Source organism: Bufo bufo, chromosome 5 (assembly GCF_905171765.1).
Source record: "Bufo bufo chromosome 5, aBufBuf1.1, whole genome shotgun sequence".
In the NCBI taxonomy this organism is placed as follows: domain Eukaryota; kingdom Metazoa; phylum Chordata; class Amphibia; order Anura; family Bufonidae; genus Bufo; species Bufo bufo.
This window is the reverse complement of record NC_053393.1, coordinates 529,642,762-529,668,430: the sequence shown is the minus strand read 5'-3', so window position 1 is coordinate 529,668,430 and position 25,669 is coordinate 529,642,762. Positions and strand designations below refer to the sequence as shown.

Below are 25,669 nucleotides of genomic sequence, written 5' to 3'. Positions count from 1 at the left end.
CTGTGCCAGGCACAGGGCCGAGCTGGAATGCATCAGGAGAAGAGATACTGGAAATTCCAACTCCTGAGATTGTGAAACTGGTATCTTTACCTTCGATATGTGTAAAGAGGATCTGTCTGGTGTGCAACCTGATCTGATAATGACGCCCCTTGTGAATCAGGACCGCCCTCTGTGAATCAGGAACCCTCCCAGTGAATCAGGAACCCTTCTACCCGAACTAAAGAAAGATCCAGCATGGAACGTTCTACTATTTCATTAATGTATTAAAGGGGTGCTAAATAGGGATGAGCGAACCCGAACTGCAATGTTCGGGTTCGTACCGAACTTTGCTAGTTCAGGACTCGAACCCGGAGTTTTTCACTGAAGTTCGGGTGATTTTATTATTTTCCGTTATAACATGGTTATATCTGAAAATAATAGCATTCTTAAGACAGAATGCAAAATAATATGGCCATTTACGGGTAAAAAAAACAACAACAACACACCTCATCCACTTGATCACGCTGATCGGGTCCCCAATTGACTTTAATGAGGTTCCGGGTCAAGTTCGGGTCCCGAAGTGGAGGAGTTTAAGCATGCATGGGATAGGCATAAGGCCATCCTTCATATAAGATAGGGCCAGGGGCTATCCATAGTATTTAGTATATTGGGCAGACTAGATGGGCCAAATGGTTCTTATCTGCCGACACATTCTATGGGTCAAACTTTGACCTGAAGTTCGGCGAACCCGAACTTCCACGGGTTCGTTCATCCCTAGTGCTAAACTTTCCCCAATTCCTACATGTTGGAAAGGTCCCTTTTAATAGGACCTGAAGCGATCAGCTGTGATCTGTGGGGAAACCTGGCAGTAAAGTGTTCAATTTCCCTACAGCGCCTCCCCAGGGGAAATGGAGTATTACACAGTGTCCATTCATATCAATGCCGGAAAGGACAGGTCCTCCAGAGCCATTGTCCACTCCAGCCAAGAGATGAGGATAGAAGACCCCTCTATTAAAATGGGTTTTGTAAACTAGATGGACCCTTTAACCTGATAATGACCATGTGCCATTCAATTTCTGTCCCTAGAGGTTGGGTCCTCAACCCCAAGATGAAATCAGAAGAGGTTTATGACTTCTCTACTGGAGCTTACATGGCTTTCAATGAGCTATGCAATGCGGCTGCCTCTACTGAACCCGGAGATCATGACTTAAAGGGGAAGTTCATTTCTGGTATGTCATAGATGCAGGTAAGAAGATGACATCGGTAAATTCTGTAATGGCAGAACAGCCCTAGTTTTCGATAGAGCTGTCAGACCCCTTTGGCACTGTTCACAGATTTCTGTTATTGGAAACTGGATACAATGTTATATGCAAAAGGTGTAATGTTACATAGTCTATTGGTTGTATTACTTTTCATACATTATTGCACCTTAGGCCACTCCTTTTATGATAAGCCATTCCCCTTTATAGCTAGCCTGCCCCCTGTACTATAAGCCATGCCCCCTTTCCAATAAGTCACACCTCATTTGTGATAAACCACACCCTTTACGATAAGCTTTGCCCCCCTTCGAGCTGGAAAACTCTGAAACAGGTGAGCTGGGTGCAGCAGATTATTCTTTTTTTGCCACATTTACGATAAGGTTTAGTACATTTGCCCCTATTTAGAAAGTTGCATTCGTTTTCTATGAAGAAAAATCTCTACGCAGTGTCAAAGGGTTTTTTAATCTCCGAGACCCCTTGTGGCCCCCAGAAGTGCCTTTATATAGTAATAAACCAGCAGAGAGAGGCGGATGTCAAGCAGGGGGATAGCCTTCTGTGACGTCCATGTGCCCTAATAAGGTGTATGGAATTTTAACACCGAATTGCCTTTTTTCTTAAAGGAACATTCTCTTCAAAATGTATATACAATGTGGTATGCATAGTGCAAAGTCTGAGGGGCGGAGCATGACAAAGGGATATAAAGAACACCAATCCCTGTGTCAGACTCCGCCCCTTCAGGGCCTGCACAGGTATAACACCATTGATGAGTGTTCCTTTAAGGGGTTTAAAGGCTATGTACACCTTTGGGGTCAATCTGGTTATTATTGCATTGTGCTCATTTTGAGCTAAAAATAATTTTTCAAAATTTTGACCCACTGTCTCTGTGCAGCCTTGAGTTTCTCTAGTAGCAGGCTCTGAATTTTCACTCTTTTCCGTCAGGCAGCTCAGCAGACGGCTCCATATCTCTGACCTTACAAACACTTATTGTAGCTCAGTTCTTGTACACATTTACCCCCAAAGGTGTGCATAGCCTTTAAAGAAGGGATGCCCAACCTGTGGCCCTCCAGCTGTTGCAAAACTACAACTCCCATTATGCCTGAACAGCCTACAGCTATTAGGGCATGCTGGGAATTGTAGTTTTGCAACAGCTGAAGGGCCACAGGTTGAGAGCATCCCTGCTTTAAAGGATGCTTTAAAGGATCTTTTTAAAGAAGATGAAAAGCCTCGCGTACCGACGGACTTACCTATAAAACCTGCTTACGAGAACTTCATTTGTGAATCCCATCCCTCCCCAGAACTGGAGGCAGCTGTCACTCAGCTCTCTCGCCAGACGTCCAGCCTTTAACTTGGCCATGGATGCTAATTTGGTGACGTCATTGCCATCAATATATAATCCTACAGGAAAGAATACACATATGATTAGGAAATAGTTACATAAAAGAAACTTATTACAAAGTATCTATAAACGATACATTTGGGGAGATCGCCTTTAAGTGGGTGCTACCTCTGATTGCCCCCCTTTCCGTCTAGTAGGAGATTGAGCGTGCGCACTGCAACCCCATTCATAGTTTATGGCACTGACGCAAGCAGTATCGAAACGCTTTCGGCTGCAAGATCCAGTTTTTTAAAGGGCTGTCTCATAAAAAGCTCTGTCTAATTGCCACATTAGGACATATGGATGTCACAGAGAGAGAGAGAGAGAGAGATGTCCTCCACTTGGGACCCCCTCTCTCCATGAGCCAGAATGGAGAGGACTCGGGTCATCCATATATACCATGAACAGTCAGTCATCGGAATGGCCGCTATGTAATATTACATTTCTCCTTTGTGGGCTCTACAGGGGCAATGTCTATCTGGTGGCGGATCACAGCAGTGGCAACCCCTTTAAAGAGTTATCGTCTTATATTTGCTAAGCAACAGAGGTCGTGCCTGGCAGGTGACATCATCAGATCTCTACACCAATTCCGAAAATCTTGTGGGGTTACACCGTACAAGACTAGGGCTGGTAATATTGATACCTACTGCCAGATATGATGGAGATGGAACCGTTCCGGAAGGTCGACATTCTGCAACTCATTATCTGTCCTGTCTCTACAAATCAATTCATTTGTGTCTTTCCTGCACTGTCTCTTTAAAGGAGTTTTTTTTCTTCCAGAAACAGCCACAGTGGTCTATGGTCTGGTATTGCAGTTCAGCAAGTGACTGGTACTGAGGGGTTGTGCCACTATTAAATGTTATTTTAATATAATTCAGCATGAAAACCTAGTTACTTTTGTAATTTACTTTCTGTTACAAAAAAATCTCCAGTTGTGAGATATTCTTTTCAGTGCACTATAATGGTGCCCCTTGGTGTTTAATCTGTATAGCAATGTGTGTGCCCACCTACTGAGGTGGTCACACATGCTCAGTTCCTTCAACTATCACAAACCCTAGCTGTTACGTGGAGAGAACTGCAGCAGAAAGGACACATCCCCCTGAGCTGTGATTGGGAGAGAGCTGCTTCAGAAAGGAAATGTCCCCCGACCTGTGATAGGGAAAAAGCTGTAAAAGAAAAGTAACGCCCCCTGAGCTGTGATAGGTAGAGAGCTGTAGGAGAAAAGTAACGCCCCCTGAGCTGTGATAGGGAGAGAGCTGCAGCAGAAAGGAAAGGCCCCCTGAGCTGTGATAGGGAGAGAGCTGTAGGAGAAAGGAAAGGCCCCCTGAGCTGTGATAGGGAGAGAGCTGTAGGAGAAAGGAAAGGCCCCCTGAGCTGTGATAGGGAGAGAGCTGTAGGAGAAAGGAAAGGCCCCCTGAGCTGTGATTGGGAGAGAGCTGTAGGAGAAAGGAAAGGCCCCCTGAGCTGTGATTGGGAGAGAGCTGTAGGAGAAAGGAAATGTCCCCCGAGCTGTGATAGGGAAAAAGCTGTAAAAGAAAAGTAACGCCCCCTGAGCTGTGATAGGGAGAGAGCTGTAGGAGAAAAGTAACGCCCCCTGAGCTGTGATAGGGAGAGAGCTGTAGGAGAAAGGAAAGGCCCCCTGAGCTGTGATAGGGAGAGAGCTGTAGGAGAAAAGTAACGCCCCCTGAGCTGTGATAGGGAGAGAGCTGTAGGAGAAAGGAAAGCCCCCCTGAGCTGTCATAGGGAGAGAGCTGTAGGAGAAAGGAAAGGCCCCCTGAGCTGTGATAGGGAGAGAGCTGTAGGAGAAAGGAAAGGCCCCCTGAGCTGTGATAGTGAGAGAGCTGTAGGAGAAAGGAAAGGCCCCCTGAGCTGTGATAGGGAGAGAGCTGTAGGAGAAAGTAACGCCCCCTGAGCTGTGATAGGGAGAGAGCTGTAGGAGAAAGGAAAGGCCCCCTGAGCTGTGATAGGGAGAGAGCTGTAGGAGAAAGGAAAGGCCCCCTGAGCTGTGATAGGGAGAGAGCTGTAGGAGAAAGTAACGCCCCCTGAGCTGTGATAGGGAGAGAGCTGTAGGAGAAAGGAAAGGCCCCCTGAGCTGTGATAGGGAGAGAGCTGTAGGTGAAAGGAAAGGCCCCCTGAGCTGTGATAGGGAGAGAGCTGTAGGAGAAAGGAAAGGCCCCCTGAGCTGTGATAGGGAGAGAGCTGTAGGAGAAAAGTAACGCCCCCTGAGCTGTGATAGGTAGAGAGAGCTGTAGGAGAAAGGAAAGCCCCCCTGAGCTGTCATAGGGAGAGAGCTGTAGGAGAAAGGAAAGGCCTCCTGAGCTGTGATAGGGAGAGAGTTGTAGGAGAAAGGAAAGGCCCCCTGAGCTGTGATAGGGAGAGAGCTGTAGGAGAAAGGAAAGGCCCCCTGAGCTGTGATAGTGAGAGAGCTGTAGGAGAAAGGAAAGGCCCCCTGAGCTGTGATAGGGAGAGAGCTGTAGGAGAAAGTAACGCCCCCTGAGCTGTGATAGGGAGAGAGCTGTAGGAGAAAGGAAAGGCCCCCTGAGCTGTGATAGGGAGAGAGCTGTAGGTGAAAGGAAAGGCCCCCTGAGCTGTGATAGGGAGAGAGCTGTAGGAGAAAGGAAAGGCCTCCTGAGCTGTGATAGGGAGAGAGCTGCAGCAGAAAGGACACCCCCCGAGCTGTTGTAGGGATAGAGCTGCAGCAGAAAGGACACCCCCGAGCTGTTGTAGGAAGAGAGCTGCAGCAGAAAGGAGACACGCCCTGAGCTGCTACCTTGATATAAATCTAGCAGAACAATTGGAGCAATGAACGGGGAGATGTCTGGATCCATGTGAGGTACAGGGCTGGTTCTAGCTTTTGTTAGAAATAGATAGTCATGTACTATATGATGCCTGATTTTCGTATTTTACATTAATCATGGGAGAACCCCTTAAAGAAATATCTTAGGACAGACGGTTAGAGAAAACACTACATCTCACAATACACAGAACTTGTGCCGTACAGACACTGAACCAGCAGGGGGCTCCAGTGTGACACAAGGTCTGAACGCCAGTAGAAATCTGGCCAGGACTAGAGTATAAGACCAAGGTGGAGGACTCACCGACCGTGCGATGCAGCAGAGACCTCAGGAGCTCCACCTCGGTGTTCAGCTCGGCCAGACGAAAGTGCACTATCTGGTTGTCCAGCAGCGGCTGGTTGAAGATCTTCCTCTCACTTGTGTATTTGATGGTTTCTTGTAGGATGTTTTCCATGGTAGTCAAAACTGAGATTGGAATAAGAGCATGATAGTAATTATGGTTTACATTATCAAATCATATGTACTACAGCCCATGCAACTTCTAGGGGCCCCTGGAGAAAGGAGGGCCCAGGCAAGGGTGACTACATCCCATATTTTAATGTCAGTGTCAATCATAAGCCCCATCTAGGGCACACCCCGACCTAGGCATTTGGGTCACAGGAGATGCATATGTGTATATAAATATGGCCATCATGTCCCCAAAATGAATACAGACCCCAGACCAACCTAACACCAACACACCAAACTCACACAGGATAATAGTATATATATATATATATATATATATAATTTAAAAAAAAGATGGTGACTGCTGTGGGGCCCATGGTGAGAAGGTGTCTATTTCCTCCGACATAGAATTGCAGCTGCCACTAGGGGGAGCTCACTGTATACAGATTTTTATAGCTGTATAAATGAAAATAAAATAAATCCCACCATTCTCATATTGACGACCTGTCCTGAGGATACGTTATCAATATCTAAGTCCTAAAAACAACAACTTTAAATCAAAAAATTATATATAACACAAAATAATGTCAATAAAAACTATTCTTCCTTCCATAAAAAAAAAAAAAAAGCTTCATTTGTCTTTGTTAATAGAAAAATAAAAATTATGATAAAAAAACAAAAAGAAACTTCTTAGAGGCCCCCAAAAAAGGCTAGTCCTTGAGGGGTTAAAAATTGTCTTTACTCCGTTTTCAAGATCTGATGGAAAGACAGAAGAAATCTGGGAGGGGGTACATACTTTTTTTATGGCAATTTTTTCTTTTTTTTTTTTTGGTTACGTAGAATCACGAGGCGCACACAGAGCAGTGTAAAGGGTTAATGCTGAGTGACACGGGGCTGTCACTCAGCAGTGAAATAGGAACGAAGTGAGCCGTTCTGCTAGTCACGGATCCGGGTCGCCTCCTGTCTGCGCTGGACATGGCGCTCTCACAGGACGCTCAGCCCAGTCTCCCTCTGACACGTTGCCCTTTTAGACTTCTCGCTGCTATTCCCCGGTGGCTGACGGCTCACCAGCCGTGTTCGTCACTGCCAGAAACAACGACATCCACTTTATATCCCGCCTGGAAAAGGAAATGTACGATTTCCTGGCGAGGAACTACAACTCTCAGCGTGTCCTGACAGCGGCATGCTGGGAGTTGTAGTTTCCCAAGAACTGGTGGGCCACAGGTTAGAGAAAAGGCTGACAAAAGAAAATAAATTCTACTTACCGTTCGCCGCACCCCACATCCTCTCTTCCTGGAACTGCAGCATCTGATAGACAAACCCCATGCCCTCCTCACCGATCAGATATTTACTGGGCACCCTGACATCCTCGAAAAATATCTGCGCCGTGTCCGACGACTTCATGCCCATTTTGTCAATTTTCTTTGTGACGTGGACACCTAAAAAAAGAAGAAAAATGGTACAAAGTGGAAGTGTTTATTTCCTGCTGCTGCCAACATATACAGTAGCGCTGAAGGCAGACTGGCCGGGTATTCATTTGGATACCCGATCCAGGGCACGAGTATTGAGGGCTACATTTAAAGTGAATGTCCACGCTTAAAAACTTTATTTTTATGCCGATTCATTTCTTAATAAATCTCCTTACTGTACAGAATTCTACTTCTCTGATACAAAGCTCCAAAACCCCTGCACAGCTATATAGTAATAGAATTGTGTTTTCTGCAGCCACCACCAGAGGGAGCATCAGAGCTAACTACATACTGTCAGCAGATTTGTCCCTATGACACTGGCTGACCTGTTCCATGTGCACTTGGCAGCTGAAGGCATCCGTGTCGGTCCCATGTTCCTATGTGCCCGCATTACTGAGAAAAATGAAGATTTAATATATGCAAATTAGCCTCTAGGAGCAACGTGGGCGTTACCATTACACCTAGAGGCTCACCTCTCTCTGCAACTGCCGCACCCTCCAGGCAGGAAAAACATAATCACTCCTGGTCCTGTCATTCAAAGTGGCAGTTGCAGAGAGAGCAGAGCCTCTAGGTGTAATGGTAACGCCCCCGTTGCTCCTAGAGGCTCATTTGCATATAACACATCATTTTTCTCAGTAATGCGGGCACATAGGAACATGGGACCAACACAGATGCCTTCAGCTGCCAAGAGCACATGTAACAGGTCAGTGTCATAGGGACAAATCTGCTGACAGATGACCTGTAATACATTGAACCCAATCATAGCTCAGTATGCAGTAAGCTCCCCCTAGTGGTGGCAGAATTTACCAATTCTCTATGCAGGGAAAAAATGAAAGCTATATTAAGAAATTATTGAGAGCAGAATTTTGGACCTAAAATGGACATAGTGAAAAAATGTGGACATTCACCAGAAGACCCCCCCATGTGATCCAATGCGTGCTAAATTCTGGGTCTGGCCCACATACTATAGGATGATATAGTACATTTCCGGGCGATGTGTCATCAAAGGGTACGCCAGCAGAATACAGATGAGATGTGAGAACTAAAAATCATCAGATAAGCCAAATTCTGGGAAACCATAGGCAGGCTGACCGTACCCATAGCAATAACCCATATAGATGAGTAACCCTTAGTCACGTCATAGGAGATGGTGAGCGGCAGGGAAGACGGGTGAATACAATGGGGCAAGGCCAGCGTCAGCACCCGGCATACCCGGTCAAATGCCGGGGCCCACAGCACAGCTGACAGAGACCAGAAGCAATGAGCGCCTCCATCAATACAGATGGTAGCGCTCATTGCTGGAGCGCAGGGAGCTGCGGTCCTGTCACTCACCGCTCAGCTCTCAGCGCTCCACCCCTCCCTCAGGCCAGCGCACACAGAATGGTGAAGCAGGAAGACTTCTCCCCGCTCCACCATTCAGCCTGCAGGCACAGATCGCGCTGCCGGCCTGTGTGAGCGGAGCCTGCAGCCCGATAATCTGCATAAGCCCCACCCACACAGTGCTGCAGAGCGATCTGTGCCTGCAGGGAAGAGAGGTATGTGAGCTTCAGGAACGGGGCAAGGTGAGTAGTTACTGTGTTTTTTGCTTTTAATACAGAGGGATCACAGAGGACTTTATTACTATGGAGGGGGCACAAAGGACTTTATTACTATGGAGGGGGCACAGAGGACTTTATTACTATGGAGGGGGCACAGAGGTATTTATTACTATGGAGGGGGCACAAAGGTCTTTATTACTATGGAGGGGGCACAGAGGGCATTTCTACTATGGAGGGGGCACAGAGCCAGAGGGCATTACTACAATGAAGGGGGCACAGTGGGCATTACTACAATGAAGGGGGCACAGTGGGCATTATTACTGTGAAGGGGGCACAATAGGGATTTCTACTATGAAGGGGGCACAATGGGGATTATTACTATAAAGGGGGCACAATAGGGATTATTACTGTGAAGGGGGCACGATGGGGATTATTACTATGAAGGGGGCACAATGGGGATTATTACTGTAAATGGGGCACACATAGGGCATTTCAACTGTGAAAGGGGCACAGAGAGGGTATAACTACTGTGAGAGGGCACAATGTGGGCATAACTACTGTGAGGGGGCACACTTCTGTACAAAACTACTGTGAAGGTTGTACAATAAGGCAATACTACTGTGAGGGGGTACAAATTTTTTTAAAGTATTGGGTACGGAGTGCCAGAGAAAGAACCCGCCCCGGGTGCCAAACACCGTAGGCATGCCACGGAAGCAGGGAACTATTTGCTCCCTGCTCCACCATTGAGCCGCCAGCGCTCCACAGCAACAGCAGCACGATGTCCTCACAGATGGTCCTGCTGACCTGTGTAGGAGGAGGAGCGGGGCAGTCTGGCAATCAGCTTCTGCTCCTCCTACACAGCAGCGCCATGTGTCACAGTATCCTGCTGATGGGGAGCGCAGATCATGGGAGGAGCCAGGGGACTGAGGCCAGGAGGATTTATTGTTTGTTTTTTTTCATTTCCTGTGAAGGGGGCACTGGGCACATATGGGCATAACCACTATGAAGGGGCACTGGGCACATATCTTGGCATATCCACCATAAGAGGGCACATAGCTTGGCATATCTACTGTGAGGGGGCACATATCTTGGCATATGTACTGTGAGGGGGCACATATCTGTGAGTAGACCTGAGGGACTGAAACACTGGGTAGAAAATAAAAGCAGGCACATAAGGACTGATTCACATATATCCACTCTGTAGCATTCTCTGTGTAAGGTATTTAATCTATAATACATGCAGTTTCATTGCCGTAAGCGCCGTGCAAAATGCCACAAGGGGCCCACTGAGACTTTATCGGCCAAGGGCCCACATGACCCTGGAGCCGGCCCTGCCTGCAGGTAATAATCAGCTCGAGGCAACACATTCTGCTCCAACAGAAAAGGTGGAGGAAATGATGTGAACGATGTAGCTCCATTTAACAGTATAGTTCTGTGCTGAGCCGCATAGGAAACTGCTAAACTGGCAACTCCCCAATATAATGTATTTCTCATAACCCAGGAACGATCTCCCCCTAATTAACATATGTGGATGCTACCAGATATCTTCACTGGTGGATTAGTTACTGGTAGTTGATGCTTCTCTCCTTGCCATAAAACATATCAGCTCTGCACGCATTAAAGGGGTATTCCGGTTGTAAGAAGTTATCCTCTATCCACAGTATTAGATCTGTAGGAGTGCTACCAATGGGACCCCACTGATCACAAAGACGGAGACCGCTTACAGCTCGGAGCCCCCCAAAATGAATGGAGTGGCAGGCATTCCGGAGGCAGACGAGTACGGCGCTCAGCTATTTCCAGAAGTCCCCATAGAGATGGATGGAGCAGCAGTACGCATGCCCGACCTGCCGCTCCATTCATTTCAGGGAGCTCCGGGGGGTTTGGGATCCCTGTTCTCATGATCATTAGGGTCCCCGAGAGTAGGACACTCACCAGTCTAGTAGTCTTAGGGAATATCCTCTAACAACTGGAAATATCCTGTACATAGGGAATTTCTTCTAACTGGACGACTACCCCTTTAACATCCTAGTGGGCTTGTGCTTTCACAGAGCAGCCAACCTGAACAGGCAGAGTTGCTATGAAAAATGTCATGGCAGTCTAAGCCTCTGATGAAACAGGGACTGGATTTCAGACTACCGTAGACTCCAGTAGACAATGCAGTTAAGCTGGAGTCATGGAGCTGTGTCCTAATGGAGCAGAGCTAAATACATTGCAGGTAAGGATGCATTCACATCACCGTTTAGCCTTCCGTTCTTCCGATCTGTCAGAAAAAGAGAGGAAAAAAAAAAAAAACAGGATCCTGTTGCATCAGTTGTCATCCGTTTCAGCCATTTCTGTCGGCATGCAGTACTTTCGTTTCCGTCTAAGAAAAACGGATCTCAGACGGAAAGGGCTCAAATGGAATACAACTGATGCAACAGGATCCGTATTTATTTTACAGGATCCTGTTTTTTTCTCTCTCTCTCTCTCTTCTTCTGACGGATCAGAAGAACGGAAAGCTAAACATTGATGTGAACGTGTGTGTTATGCGGATCCACGGATCCACAAAACACGGACATCGCCGGCACTTAATAGAAAATGCCTAATCTTGTCCGCAATTGAGGACAAGAATAGGACATGTTCTATTTTTTCCGGGAACAGAATTGCGGACCCGGAAGTGCGGATCCGCAATTCCGGATCCGGGCAGCACATCGTGCGGCCCCATAGAAATGAATGGGTCCGCAATTCCGTTCCGCAAAATGCCGAACAGAATTGCGGATGTGTGAATGGACCCTAAACACTTCCCCAAACTAGAAGGCAGCCATGTTTTTCTAATCTAATTCATTTAAAGGGGCATTCCATACAGAAACATTTATATTCTAGACGTTTTTATAAAAGGTCTAGCTTGATGGGGGTCCTGCCCCTGAAAAGGTCCCCTGTTCTCTTCAGCTGCCAGACATGAGCTAGGAGGCGTTTGAATGGAGTACTGTGCTCATCTGGTTTGGTCAGTGCCGTAGATTTTGAATGGAGTGGTGGGGTGCATGCTCCACTGCCGCACCAGCAGGCTGGACGGAATGGGGGAACAGGATCCAACGGCTGGCAGCTGGTCGAGGTCCTAGCCATTGGATGAGTATCTAGTATTTATCACCTGTCCAGTTCTTCTGCTTGGTATAGTCCTTTAAAGGCTCTGTACTCTTTCAGAGGCAATTTTTGTTTATGACTGCATTTTACTAATTTTTGTCTAAAAATTATTTTTTCAATTAGCCTTTATTAAAAATATTGAACTGTTCTGTCACAAAGAGTTAATTGTTTTTCTAGCTGTGTGCATCCTACTTTCACTTTCCCCTGCCAGTCATCTAATAACCATTATCTCTAATTTACTAAAAGGGCATAAACACTTTTTTAAGCCACATTCTTATTAGTAATATAAGAAATGAGCTATAATGAGTGTTTATAATGTCAGAGAGCAGAGATAAGGGGTCCGTCTGCTCCTGGTCTGACGGAAAAGACAGAGAATCCGAAGGGAGCTTCTAGAGCATCTCAGCTCTGTATAGAAAAAAGGGCTCCATATTTTTAATAAAGACCAATTGATAAAATAATTTTTAGCTCAAAATGAGTACAATGCAATAATAATAGAAAAATGCCCCCCAAAGATGTGTTTTTTTCAGTAGAAAACATGGTGCATAACACACATTATCAAGGAGCCTGAGCTTACCGGGTGTCTTCATGGGGAGACAAATAAGAGACTTATTTTTGTGGGGTTGTCCAGCGCTTGTGTTTGTAAGGAGACACATCCAGTCGGCCTGGCAGCCATTAGTGATCCACATCTTGCTTCCATTGATAATATAGTCGTCCCCCTTTCTCACAGCGTTGGTCTTAATACCTAACGAAGAAGGAAAATTTGTGAAACGACAGTTGTTGGTGGCATGTGTTTAAATAAGAATTGCTTAATGTTTCCATTCACTGGCAGCAAGCAGAGATCTTGAATTGTTGAGCAACTGAAATACAAATGATATATTTTAAAAAATGTGGTAGTGTAAGGAGAAGGGTGTACTCCATACCTAGCTAAATGCGCAAAATAAATTTGGCAGAATATGGGCTATTTTCTATAGCTCCTGAACGCCTGTATCAGACACTCAGTTAAGATGTCTCTCACATAGACTTGACCTAGTAAAGTTCTAAGCAAGCTCTTCCACCATCTACTAGTGATTGCTCAAATTTCCTTGCATCTCAGCATGAAAAGTGCCTTCTTTTACAACTTGCGGTTGTAGCACTACATCCCCATCATCTATGATTGGCTGTTATGAGACATGGCTGCACCTCTTCCATTCACAGGACCCTATAGATTACACATCTGATGACATTTTTTTCTGGTCCCTATGCTCGAGTCGTGGCCGTTCTCCATATCAGGATTAAGCCACATGCACACAAACGTATTCTTGGTCCACATCCAATCCGTCGTGACATAATCACAAATAATGGCTCCGCAGTCGCGGGCCTTCGAAAGAGGGTGCAGCATGTATTGTCTGCCGTTTTCGGCATACATGCGTGTTCTCCGGAGGGAGAGCGTTATGGGGTTCACCATTAACGGCGCGGTTGGTGGCTTATTCCCCGCCACCTTGCTAACCGTGTCCATGTTGGTGACCCCTCGTCCCTCTCAGGGTTTCTTGCTCTGGTCGTCTGCTGGCAGTGTATTCCTTGGTATACCTGCTCGGTGCTGGTCTGGGAATGTCTGCTGGCAGCGACCTGGAGTAGGAACGTTTTCCAGAGTTGGACGCGGTGTCCAGTGTCCCTCCTCCAGACTGCTTTGGTGGCTGGCTGCCTGAGATCTAGGTGTCGGTCCAGGTAGGTTGGCAGCAGTTCTGGAGGGAGATACGGGTACCTGTCTGGCAGTGCCTCCAGTTATTCTTTTCTCCAGTCTGCTTTGGTGGCTGACGACCTGGGACCTTTGTGACGGTCCAGGTTGGTTGGCGGCAGTTCTGGAGGGAGACACTGGTGGTTATCAGGCATTGCCCCTCCCCCCCTCCCTGTTGTTTGGCCCCACCAGCTTCCCCTTTTCGGTTGGGGGGGCTTTGAGGGTTGGGAGTGTCACGACCCTTGGTTAAGTCGTGACTCTGTCTACACGTGCGGTTGCCGCTGGCCACGGTGTTTGCATGTGAGGCATTTTCCCTGGGTTGGGGTGTTTCCCCATTTTTGGTTTGCACAGGGTTAATGTTCTGTGGTGGGTGTGACCTCTGGCCTCTTTATATGTTGGTGTGTTGCTGTCTGAGGTCAGAGTTTGCTTGTCAGCCTGTGTTGGAGCTTTGCTCCCTGGCTGTATGTTTGATGTTTGAGCCACCCTTATTTCTGATTCTGTTTCCTTTGCTGTGTCAGTTTGTCCTCTCCGGTGTGTTTCTGTTATTCCTCCCCCACCTGTTGTATGTAGTTTTGGTGTGGTCCCTGTTTGGAGGTTCGCATGGTGGTGTGATTGCTCCGGAAGGGGCTTCCTTTCCCAGAGGAGTTTAAGCGAAGGCAAGACTATGGGTTTCCCAGCCTGGAGCCTCCGTCCATCTCGGCTGCAGCAGGTAAGTGTTTATAGCATTGTTATGTTGCTGTGTGACTTACCTGCCATACTGTTTCACCCATAGTCTTGCATCCTGTCAGCTACCTGGGCCTCTGGAGACGCCTGTCATCCGTGTTATGGATGCACAGGTATTCTCTGCCCTGTCATCATCTGTAGGTCAATGCAGGGATTCCTAGGTCTCTAGGCACGTGGGTATGAGTCCTCTTACCACTGAAGGGGGCTCATACAGTTAGGAGACTAGGGCCTGTTGAGGGAAGCGTTAGGAGGTGACCAGCTCCCTTTTCCCTGCATTGCGGCCTGGTAGCCAGAGCATTGCGCGATGGGGGTTCCCCCACTCCCCGTCGTGACACCTATGCGGTTGACATGGAGTAAAGTTTATATTTTGGCACAACCCCTTTAAAGAGCACCTGTCAGCATGATCAACTCTATTAAACCAGGCATACCACCTGGTAGGGTACATCCTGCTAATCACAGTGATACCTGTCTTGTTCCCAAGAATAAAAAGTTAAATTTTTTATTCAAACAAGGTTGCCAGTGCACTGAGGGGCATAGCCAGCACAGGAAAAGTAAGGAATCATTTTAACCAGCCAGATCAATCCTACCAGGAAGTATGCCTAGTTAAATATGTAACGCCCCAGAGTAGCATTATCACTTCTTAACCCCGCTACTATCTCTAATGGGCTAATATAATGTCATCTTGTGTTTTTATTTCAGTCTACTACACGGTGCATTCCTATTTCTAATATAACTGTTATGTTCAGATGTAATATGCCTGTTCACCAGCAGGTGGCAGCACAAACGGCAGAGGTACAATTAGGTAGAATGGAACCTTCCATTCCATTCTAACCCCCCTCTGTAGAGGAGTGGGCTCTCCCCACTTCCTGCAGGAAGGGTGGAGACCAGAGTTAGTGAGTTCCAGCTCACCCCCTGCCAAGAGAGGGTGTGCTTGGCACGTCTCTGCTGGACGTGGCCATGCCAGGCAGAACACCTTCAGCTCTGCTGGTCATTGAGGCCAAAGCATAAAGCCTCAGGAGCCAGGAGTATAGTTCCCTGGCATAACTTAAGAGTCAGACTACAAAGAGGGAAGTGCAGCAGACAGAAGAGTCTGAGTTATACAGCCAGCCTGTCAGTACAGCAGAGCCAGAGAGAAACAGATGTAGCAGAGACGGGTTTTCCTGCCAAGCTTTAATGTACCAAGATAAAGCTTGAAGATTGTCTTGGATGAACATTTATTCAAGTAAAGCTGCTGTTCAACTTTATATAAGGTCTGGACTCGATTCTTTCTTTCTTTAATCCCTCAATTATTCCCTCTATTTATTGCTTCAGAGCCAAAGCCTGGGTTCCTTTAGAAATGACTTTATTACGTTTACTGTGGAGCGACAGGCACAGAAAAGTACACATCGGCATCCGAGGGGTTAATCTTCCATCTTTGCCTGTGATGGCGTATCTTCTTCTTGCACCCCAAGAGCGGGAAAACCAAGGAACGTCCAGCCCAAGAGCAGGAAAATACAGCCCTGCCCACAGGGAACAACCCGATGTAAATATACAGAAAGGAAACTCCACCCCAAAAGCTCCTCCTCCCTCACCAGTTCATTGTGGCCAAAGAGGAAGTAAGATGGCGCCACTTATGTATCCACTCCGCCGCCCAGGAAGAGCGGTACCTTCGTTAGACTAAACCCTATGGTCCCTAAAGAAATAACGGCCCACACCTCTACTATGTGGGAATATAAGCGAGCCATTGAAGACTGGGAAATCCGCATCTTGGATCGTCCATGGCCAGGGGACCCCGAAATTAGAACGGCGAAAAGGAACCGTCGTCTGGTTTTCAGTTGAATGCGGAAGTGGATTCCTTATGGATGACGAGACCGGGCAGGAGATATTCGTAGGACGTCGCTCTGTCAAGCGCCCCTATTTGCCCCAGGCCTGGCACAGCTTGTACAAGGGAGACCAGGTGGAATATACCCCTATGGAGGCCCTCAAGGGACCCTTCGCTGTTGGAGTGACCCTCCTGGAGAAGCCCCTCGTCCCAGCGCTAGCACCGGAGTGCTGGCAGGAAGACCCAGTAGCCGTCGGTCGAGTACACTGCCTGCAAGAAACCGCAGGGTGAGTACTACACTTTGGTGAGAATCCACAGCCAAAGCCGGAGTTCCTTATTCCAGGTATGCCCCCGCCACCCACATGCCAACTTGAATGTGCGGCTACTGCTATGTTTACGTTCAGCCCGACGGTAGTAAACTACCAACTACCTTTGAAAATGGCATCGGCAATGGAGAGAGTTGCCTGGGAGTCACCACCGTGACCGGAGGATTCTCTACCACTGCCTCTTCAGCTGGAGGTACTGGATTCCTTTTCCATGGCAGGAGGTTCCGGCCCGATGAAGCAGAGAGTCGCTGCAGCAGTGGCTATTGTAACCACAAGGTCACTTCCGAGATCTGCCAGCAGGAGTCGCCAGAGCACTACTGTTGCAGCACGCCTGGCCTACAAGAGGCAGGAACAACCTCTTATGTCAATCAGCAGCAGTAGCAGTGAGGAGGATTTCAAGAACCTCCTCTAAGGAGCCTCTTTATTGAATTTAGAAAATTACGGACTAAAGGGAGCCACTTCATGGACTGGACTTGACGGGTGAGGAACTGTTGGCTATGTTTTATTTGTTTTGTTGCCCCCATTTTGTCCTCACTCAGATGGCCATGCTCGTCAGGACTCCCCCCATCTTCAGGAACATCCCCAGTTGCGCACGTCTGCGCAGGTTAATTGGGAGCACCCTTTGAAAATGGACTGCCTCTGAGGACGTCAGGTTACGTCACAAGCAGATCTAACACAGTCAAGGGTAGACCCGCTGCTAATATATGTTTGGAGGGAATAACCCTCATGGAGATATGGGAGAGAATCGGCTCCTTCTCCTAGTCTATGTCCTAAGGCCTTGTGCACTGCCTTAAGAAAAATGTAGTAGCTACCTGTTAGTCATCAAGGTGACCGTGCGAAAATCTATTTATAGACCTTGGTGCTTGGAAGGGAATACAGGATGAAGCCACCCTTCTATTTGCGGGCGTCTCATAGCATCATAGAGGGATTACAGTACATGTCACCCTCACGCTCCATATACAACTACGGCCACGTCGTTGAGTATTTGAGCGCTTTGTGCAGTCTTGTTAGTTCATTACCGAGAGGGCAAATTGTGAATAGACACCCTACTCATAAGGGCAGGAACCTAGTGGTAGCTGTTGCTATATCCGTTTATGTATGTCAGTAATAGAAAATAATCTCATGCAGCACTTTAACTTTTCCTTGGTACCTTTAGAGCAGTGGTCCCCAACCTTTTTTGCACCAAGGACCAGTTTCATACAAGTCAATTTTCCCGGGGACCGGGTGGGTTCTGGGGCGGGGCTTAGGGGGTGGGCGGGGCTTGCAGTGGGCGGGGTTCACTGATTCACGCGCATGACAAAACACAAGGTGCATGTTAAAATATATTACACTATGTAACGAATACACTTATTATTTAAATGTGACTCAACTCACCATAATGCTGAATCAGTGGGAGCACTGGGCTTACTTCCGTGCAACGAGACAGTTCCATCTAGGGGTGATGGGCGACAATGACACCCGAAGTGTGTTCCTTATGTCCAGTCTACTCCGTAATCTTGTTTTGGTTGCTGTTACTGCAGAAAACCCTGCTTCACAAAGATAGGATGTTGGAAATGGCAGCAGTCTTCAGCGCTTTTGTGGAGATCTCAGGATGTTCTGCCTTGACTTTAATCCAGAACGTTGCGAGATTTGACATACTTTTCAGGCCGCCATCATTTGCAAACTCAAGCAGTTGGTCTTCTTCTAGCACGGACAAGGTTGCCTCACCAGGCTTGTTCACAAATGGGTCACGGATCCATTCCTTCCTGGTTCTAGGGTCTTGTGTGGTTGGAAAATAACGCTCAAACTCTTTTAAAAGCTGAGATAGGTGAGCGTGCAGCAATTGGGAGAATGAAGGTACAGGCTCGGTCTCTTCCAAAATCCCTGCTAATGTTTGAAACATGTCTAATATCCCTATTTTGAGTCGCTGTCCCCACAATTCCAGTTTCGCTTTGAATGCAGCCACTTTATCTGCCAACTTGAAGACAGTTGTCATTCTCCCCTGAAGTGACAGATTGAGGTCATTGAGCAAGTTGAATATGTCACACAAGTAAGCAAGTTTTACAACCCATTCTTTACTACTGAAATGTGCAGCAAGTGGTGATTCTTTTTCTAAAAGAAATCTATGAAGCGGCTCTCGTAACTCAAAAACTCTTGCCAGAGATCTACCTCTAGAAAGCCACCTCACTTCTGTATGTAACAAAAGACGTTTGTGCTCCGTGTCCATCTCCTCACAGAGCTGCTCGAACAGACCAGAGTTAAGGGCATGTACTTTGATGTTATTTATTACTTTAATCACATCTTTCAAAACGCTGTCAAGTTCGGGTGACATTTCAGCATTTCTCTATGGATGACACAGTGCGTAGACTCCCATTCAGGCGCAACCTCCTTGACCCGAGTAGTTAAACCAGAAAGCCGTCCAGTCATGGCAGCGGCTCCATCTGTGCATTCAGCGACACAAAATGACCAGTTTAGTTTTCTTGTTATGTAATCATCCAAAGACTTGAATAGCTCTGCAGCTGTGGTATTGTTGGTTGTCCTCATGCACATCCTCCTGAAATATATATCGCACAAAGACGAGCATTATTGCCTTGTTGTCAACGTCAGTAGACTCGTCAACTTGGATTGCGTACCACGGTGACTCGTTAATCCTCTCTAACAATTGTACCTCAATGTCCTCTGCTATTTCATCAATTCGTCTAGTTATGGTGCTAGCCGAAAGAGGAACCTGTGCTATCTTTTTAACTGCAGCCTCTCCTAAAAGCTCACGGCAGATGTCCTTAGCGGCAGGCAGGATCAACTCTTCACCAAGGGCTTCTTAGCCTTGGCAATGCGGTTAGCCACTAAGAATGATGCTTTCAGTGCAGACACATTTGATGATGAGGTGGTCTTCAGTAATTGCTTCTGTCCTTCATATTCATGTTTTTTTCTTTCAAAAAACTCCAAAGGCTTGTCTTTTGATGCAGGGTGCTTGGTCTCTAAGTGGCGAAGCAGTTTTGAAGGCTTCATGGCCTCGTTAGGTAGTCGTTCGCCACATATTACACACAGCGGGTTTGGGGCATGTGAATCACCTGTTGCGATGAACCCGTAATTTAAGTAGGACTATTGGTATTTTCTTTTAAATGCAGCTTTCTGTTTCTTTTTCACGCCTAGTATGTATTCACTTGACTTATACACAAGTTCAACGGCACTATTCTTGTTCTCCTATTTGTCGCGTTGCCCTAATAAATCCTGCAATTGGAGAACCACCACATATGGATATTCACATACTGCTGTAACGTTTTGGGCAACAGTGAATACGCCCTTTGTCAAGCTGTGATTGGCATGTAGTGTAGCATAGTATAGGTATAGGCAGCGCCCTATATTGAAAAATCTGTAATTCTAGGTTCAGGGAGGAAGATACTTCATCCCTTTTCAGTGGACGTTGTATTCGCTCTAGCTGAGACACCGTGCAATTGCTGCGGACCTCTTCACAGCCAGGGAGAAGATGAGCTGTTCTTGCGAGACTAGGTCATTCTTGCAGGAACCGCTCATCTTCTCAATGGCTGTGAAGAGGTCCGCAGCAATTGCACGGTGTCTCAGCTAGAGAGAATACAACGTCCACTGAACAGGGATGAAGTCTTCTCTAATACCAGAATTTTGAGTTTGATACCAAAAAAAGTATTGCAACACCAATTCGATAACATGCAAAAAAATAAAAAATACTCACACGTTAACCCCATGTTGCATGGGGTAAATGTGTGGGTATTTTTTCATTTTTCATTTTTGCTAAGTATCTGATGGGGTCACTTACTATTAATGTGAAGCAAATAGAGGTCTAAATGGATAAAACCTTGTGCCTCATATTAATAGTAACACCAGCAAGTAATTTCTGACATAATGGACATTGAGCAGCATGGGGTTAATGTGTGGGTTGGTGTTGGGTATGATAAGGTTACTGGCTATTAATGGGAGGCACATGGAGTCTGAATTGATGAAACCATGTGCCACATATTAATAGCAACCTCGTCAAGTACCCCGCTTAACATAATGGACAGCATGGGGTTAATGGAATCAGGTACATGCTGTTAATATGAGGCACATTGCTTTATCAAGTTGGACCTGCATGTGCCTCACATTAACACTAAGTAACCTCATTATGTGTACCTCACATTAATGGTTAACCCAATGTTGCCCATTATTTGATGAGGTGCTTGGGGGCCACTTACTTTTAATCTGAGGTACATGGGGGTACTAATGTAATAGCACCATGTACCTCAGATTAATAATAGGCGACCCCATCTGTGGGACAGTGTGTGGGTACCCGCGCTTTTCAGATCACTGATGCCTGGGGACTGGACAGTGGCGGATCCAGAGCCTGGTCTCGGGGGGGGCACTTCCAGATTGTTTTGTGGCGGCGGACAGAAAATAATGTGGTGCTTATAGAGCAGACTATTTTATTTAACCTGTGTGAGCAGAAGAAATGCTCTGTCTATAACTGAGGGCTATCAGGGTATATTATATACAGGGCGTATTATAACTGAGGAGGGGTATTAGGGGACATTATACAAGGGGTAATATATAAGTTATATTACGACTGCATAATGTCCCCTGATACCCCTCCTCAGTTATATTACCCCCTGTAAAATGTACCCTGATACCCCTCAGTTATATTACCCCTGTATAATGTCCCCTGATATCCCTCAGTTATATTACCCCCTGTATAATGTACCCTGATACCCCTCAGTTATATTACCCCCTGTATAATGTACCCTGATACCCCTCAGTTATATTACCCCTGTATAATGTCCCCTGATAGCCCCCCTCAGTTATATTACCCCTGTATAATGTCCCCTGATACCCCTCAGTTATATTACCCCTGTATAATGTCCCCTGATAGCCCTCAGTTATATTACCCCCTGTATAATATACCCTGATATCCCTCAGTTATATTACCCCTGTATAATGTACCCTGATACCCCTCAGTTATATTACCCCCTGTATAATGTACCCTGATACCCCTCAGTTATATTAACCCCTGTATAATGTACCCTGATACCCCTCAGTTATATTACCCCCTGTATAATGTACCCTGATACCCCTCAGTTATATTAACCCCTGTATAATGTCCCCTGATACCCCTCAGTTATATTACCCCTGTATAATGTCCCCTGATAGCCCTCAGTTATATTACCCCCTGTATAATGTACCCTGATACCCCTCAGTTATATTACCCCTGTATAATGTCCCCTGATAGCCCCCCTCAGTTATATTACCCCTGTATAATGTCCCCTGATAGCCCTCAGTTATATTACCCCCTGTATAATGTACCCTGATACCCCTCAGTTATATTACCCCCTGTATAATGTACCCTGATACCCCTCAGTTATATTACCCCTGTATAATGTCCCCTGATAGCCCCCCTCAGTTATATTACCCCTGTATAATGTACCCTGATACCCCTCAGTTATATTACCCCCTGTATAATGTACCCTGATATCCTTCAGTTATATTACCCCTGTATAATGTACCCTGATACCCCTCAGTTATATTACCCCTGTATAATGTACCCTGATACCCCTCAGTTATATTACCCCTGTATAATGTACCCTGATACCCCTCAGTTATATTACCCCCTGCATAATGTCCCTTGATACCCCTCCTCAGTTATATTACCCCCTGTAAAATGTACCCTGATACCCCTCAGTTATATTACCCCTGTATAATGTCCCCTGATATCCCTCAGTTATATTACCCCCTGCATAATGTCCCCTGATACCCCTCCTCAGTTATATTACCCCCTGTATAATGTACCCTGATACCCCTCAGTTATATTACCCCCTGTATAATGTACCCTGATACCCCTCAGTTATATTACCCCTGTATAATGTCCCCTGATAGCCCCCCTCAGTTATATTACCCCTGTATAATGTACCCTGATACCCCTCAGTTATATTACCCCTGTATAATGTCCCCTGATACCCCTCAGTTATATTACCCCCTGTATAATGTACCCTGATATCCCTCAGTTATATTACCCCTGTATAATGTACCCTGATACCCCTCAGTTATATTACCCCCTGTATAATGTACCCTGATACCCCTCAGTTATATTAACCCCTGTATAATGTACCCTGATACCCCTCAGTTAAATTACCCCCTGTATAATGTACCCTGATACCCCTCAGTTATATTACCCCCTGTATAATGTACCCTGATACCCCTCAGTTATATTACCCCCTGTATAATGTACCCTGATACCCCTCAGTTATATTACCCCTGTATAATGTCCCCTGATAGCCCTCAGTTATATTACCCCCTGTATAATGTACCCTGATACCCCTCAGTTATATTACCCCCTGTATAATGTACCCTGATAGCCCTCAGTTATATTACCCCCTGTATAATGTACCCTGATACCCCTCAGTTATATTACCCCCTGTATAATGTACCCTGATACCCCTCAGTTATATTACCCCCTGTATAATGTACCCTGATACCCCTCAGTTATATTACCCCTGTATAATGTCCCCTGATAGCCCCCCTCAGTTATATTACCCCTGTATAATGTACCCTGATACCCCTCAGTTATATTACCCCTGTATAATGTACCCTGATACCCCTCAGTTATATTACCCCTGTATAATGTACCCTGATAGCCCTCAGTTATATAACTGTGGAGTATAGGGTACATTATACAGTGGGGTAATATAACTGAGCTGAGGAGGGGTGCAGGTACTTTATATGCGTAGTGCATACTGTATTATAACTTCTACTTATAGGGTCTCAGCCGGGCACCTGGGGTCACGGATTTTGAAGGACTACTGCTGGTTTTCTGGCACCGTACTGCCAGCCCAGATGTTGTAGCTGCTCACATGAAGGTCCTGCTGATTCACTCTGGTCAGGGACGTCCTCTCACATATTCAGGTGCCCTATAATGTGAACATGGGGTGTCCTAACTTAAGGATACAAATCAACGCAATATGTTACTGCAAATGCAATTAAACTGCGCCATATTAATACAGCATAGTGGTATAGCTAGCGGGGTCACAGATGCAAGCAGGACCACCAGGAAAACTGATATCAGCCCTTTCAATGCTTTTGATCACCCAGGATGCTAACACTAACACCTGTACTTCCCTAGGCCACTAGCGATATATATATATACCGTATATATATATATATATATATATATATATATATATATATATATACATATACACACACATCAAAAGTAGGGCAGCACTCCTTTGCCAACTGTAAAGTGGGTGCCAGCGGTAACCCCTCGATTCTGGGTGGTAGACAAATTGCAAAAATCCACGGCACTCCTTAAAAGTGAAAAAATGTGCTATTTATTCACACATGTCATACAGCAACGTTTCGGTTCTCTCTCAGAACCTTTTTCAAGCCAAGTGTTGAAGGCTTGAAAAAGGTTCTGAAAGAGAACCGAAACGTTGCTGTATGACATGTGTGAATAAATAGCAAGTTTTTTCACTTTTAAGGAGTGCCGTGGATTTTTGCAATATACACTGCTCAAAAAAATAAAGGGAACACTTAAACAACACAATGTAACTCCAAGTCAATCACACTTCTGTGAAATCAAACTGTCCACTTAGGAAGCAACACTGAGTGAGAATCAATTTCACATGCTGTTGTGCAAATGGGATAGACAACAGGTGGAAATTATAGGCAATTAGCAAGACACCCCCAATAAAGGAGTGGTTCTGCAGGTGGTAACCACAGACCATTTCTCAGTTCCTATGCTTCCTGGCTGATGTTTTGGTCACTTTTGAATGCTGGCGGTGCTTTCACTCTAGTGGTAGCATGAGACGGAGTCTACAACCCACACAAGTGGCTCAGGTAGTGCAGCTTATCCAGGATGGCACATCAATGCGAGCTGTGGCAAGAAGGTTTGCTGTGTCTGTCAGCATAGTGTCCAGAGCATGGAGGCGCTACCAGGAGACAGGCCAGTACATCAGGAGACATGGAGGAGGCCGTAGGAGGGCAACAACCCAGCAGCAGGACCGCTACCTCCGCCTTTGTGCAAGGAGGAACAGGAGGAGCACTGCCAGAGCCCTGCAAAATGACCTCCAGCAGGCCACAAATGTGCATGTGTCTGCTCAAACGGTCAGAAACAGACTCCATGAGGGTGATATGAGGGCCCGACGTCCACAGGTGGGGGTTGTGCTTACAGCCCAACACCGTGCAGGACGTTTGGCATTTGCCAGAGAACACCAAGATTGGCAAATTCGCCACTGGCGCCCTGTGCTCTTCACAGATGAAAGCAGGTTCACACTGAGCACATGTGACAGACGTGACAGAGTCTGGAGACGCCGTGGAGAACGTTCTGCTGCCTGCAACATCCTCCAGCATGACCGGTTTGGCATTGGGTCAGTAATGGTGTGGGATGGCATTTCTTTGGAGGGCCGCACAGCCCTCCATGTGCTCGCCAGAGGTAGCCTGACTGCCATTAGGTACCGAGATGAGATCCTCAGACCCCTTGTGAGACCATATGCTGGTGCGGTTGGCCCTGGGTTCCTCCTAATGCAAGACAATGCTAGACCTCATGTGGCTGGAGTGTGTCAGCAGTTCCTGCAAGACGAAGGCATTGATGCTATGGACTGGCCCGCCCGTTCCCCAGACCTGAATCCAATTGAGCACATCTGGAACATCATGTCTCGCTCTATCCACCAACGTCACGTTGCACCACGGACTGTCCAGGAGTTGGCAGATGCTTTAGTCCAGGCCTGGGAGGAGATCCCTCAGGAGACCGTCCGCCATCTCATCAGGAGCATGCACAGGCGTTGTAGGGAGGTCATACAGGCACGTGGAGGCCACACACACTACTGAGCCTCATTTTGACTTGTTTTAAGGACATTACATCAAAGTTGGATCAGCCTGTAGTGTGTTTTTCCACTTTAATTTTGAGTGTGACTCCAAATCCAAACCTCCATGGGTTAAAAAATTTGATTTCCATTTTTTTATTTTTGTGTGATTTTGTTGTCAGCACATTCAACTATGTAAAGAACAAAGTATTTCAGAAGAATATTTAATTAATTCAGATCTAGGATGTGTTATTTTTGTGTTCCCTTTATTTTTTTGAGCAGTGTATATATATATATATCCCTGTGTACAGTGAGTATATACCCTTGTACAGTGTATATA

At 46.4% G+C, this 25,669-nt stretch overlaps 1 protein-coding gene across 1 annotated transcript in view; it reads right to left on the bottom strand.

The window, feature by feature from the left end:
- The window catches only part of LOC121000638 (probable acyl-CoA dehydrogenase 6), a 166,039-nt gene that overhangs the window by 2,832 nt on the left and 137,538 nt on the right, over positions 1 to 25,669 (bottom strand). The window contains exons 6-9 of the mRNA XM_040431205.1: positions 12,557 to 12,724; positions 7,121 to 7,294; positions 5,712 to 5,873; positions 2,483 to 2,633 (exon numbers count right to left, since the gene is read on the bottom strand). Coding sequence (XP_040287139.1) covers positions 2,483 to 2,633; positions 5,712 to 5,873; positions 7,121 to 7,294; positions 12,557 to 12,724 — 655 coding nt within the window. The remainder of the gene's footprint in view (positions 1 to 2,482; positions 2,634 to 5,711; positions 5,874 to 7,120; positions 7,295 to 12,556; positions 12,725 to 25,669) is intronic.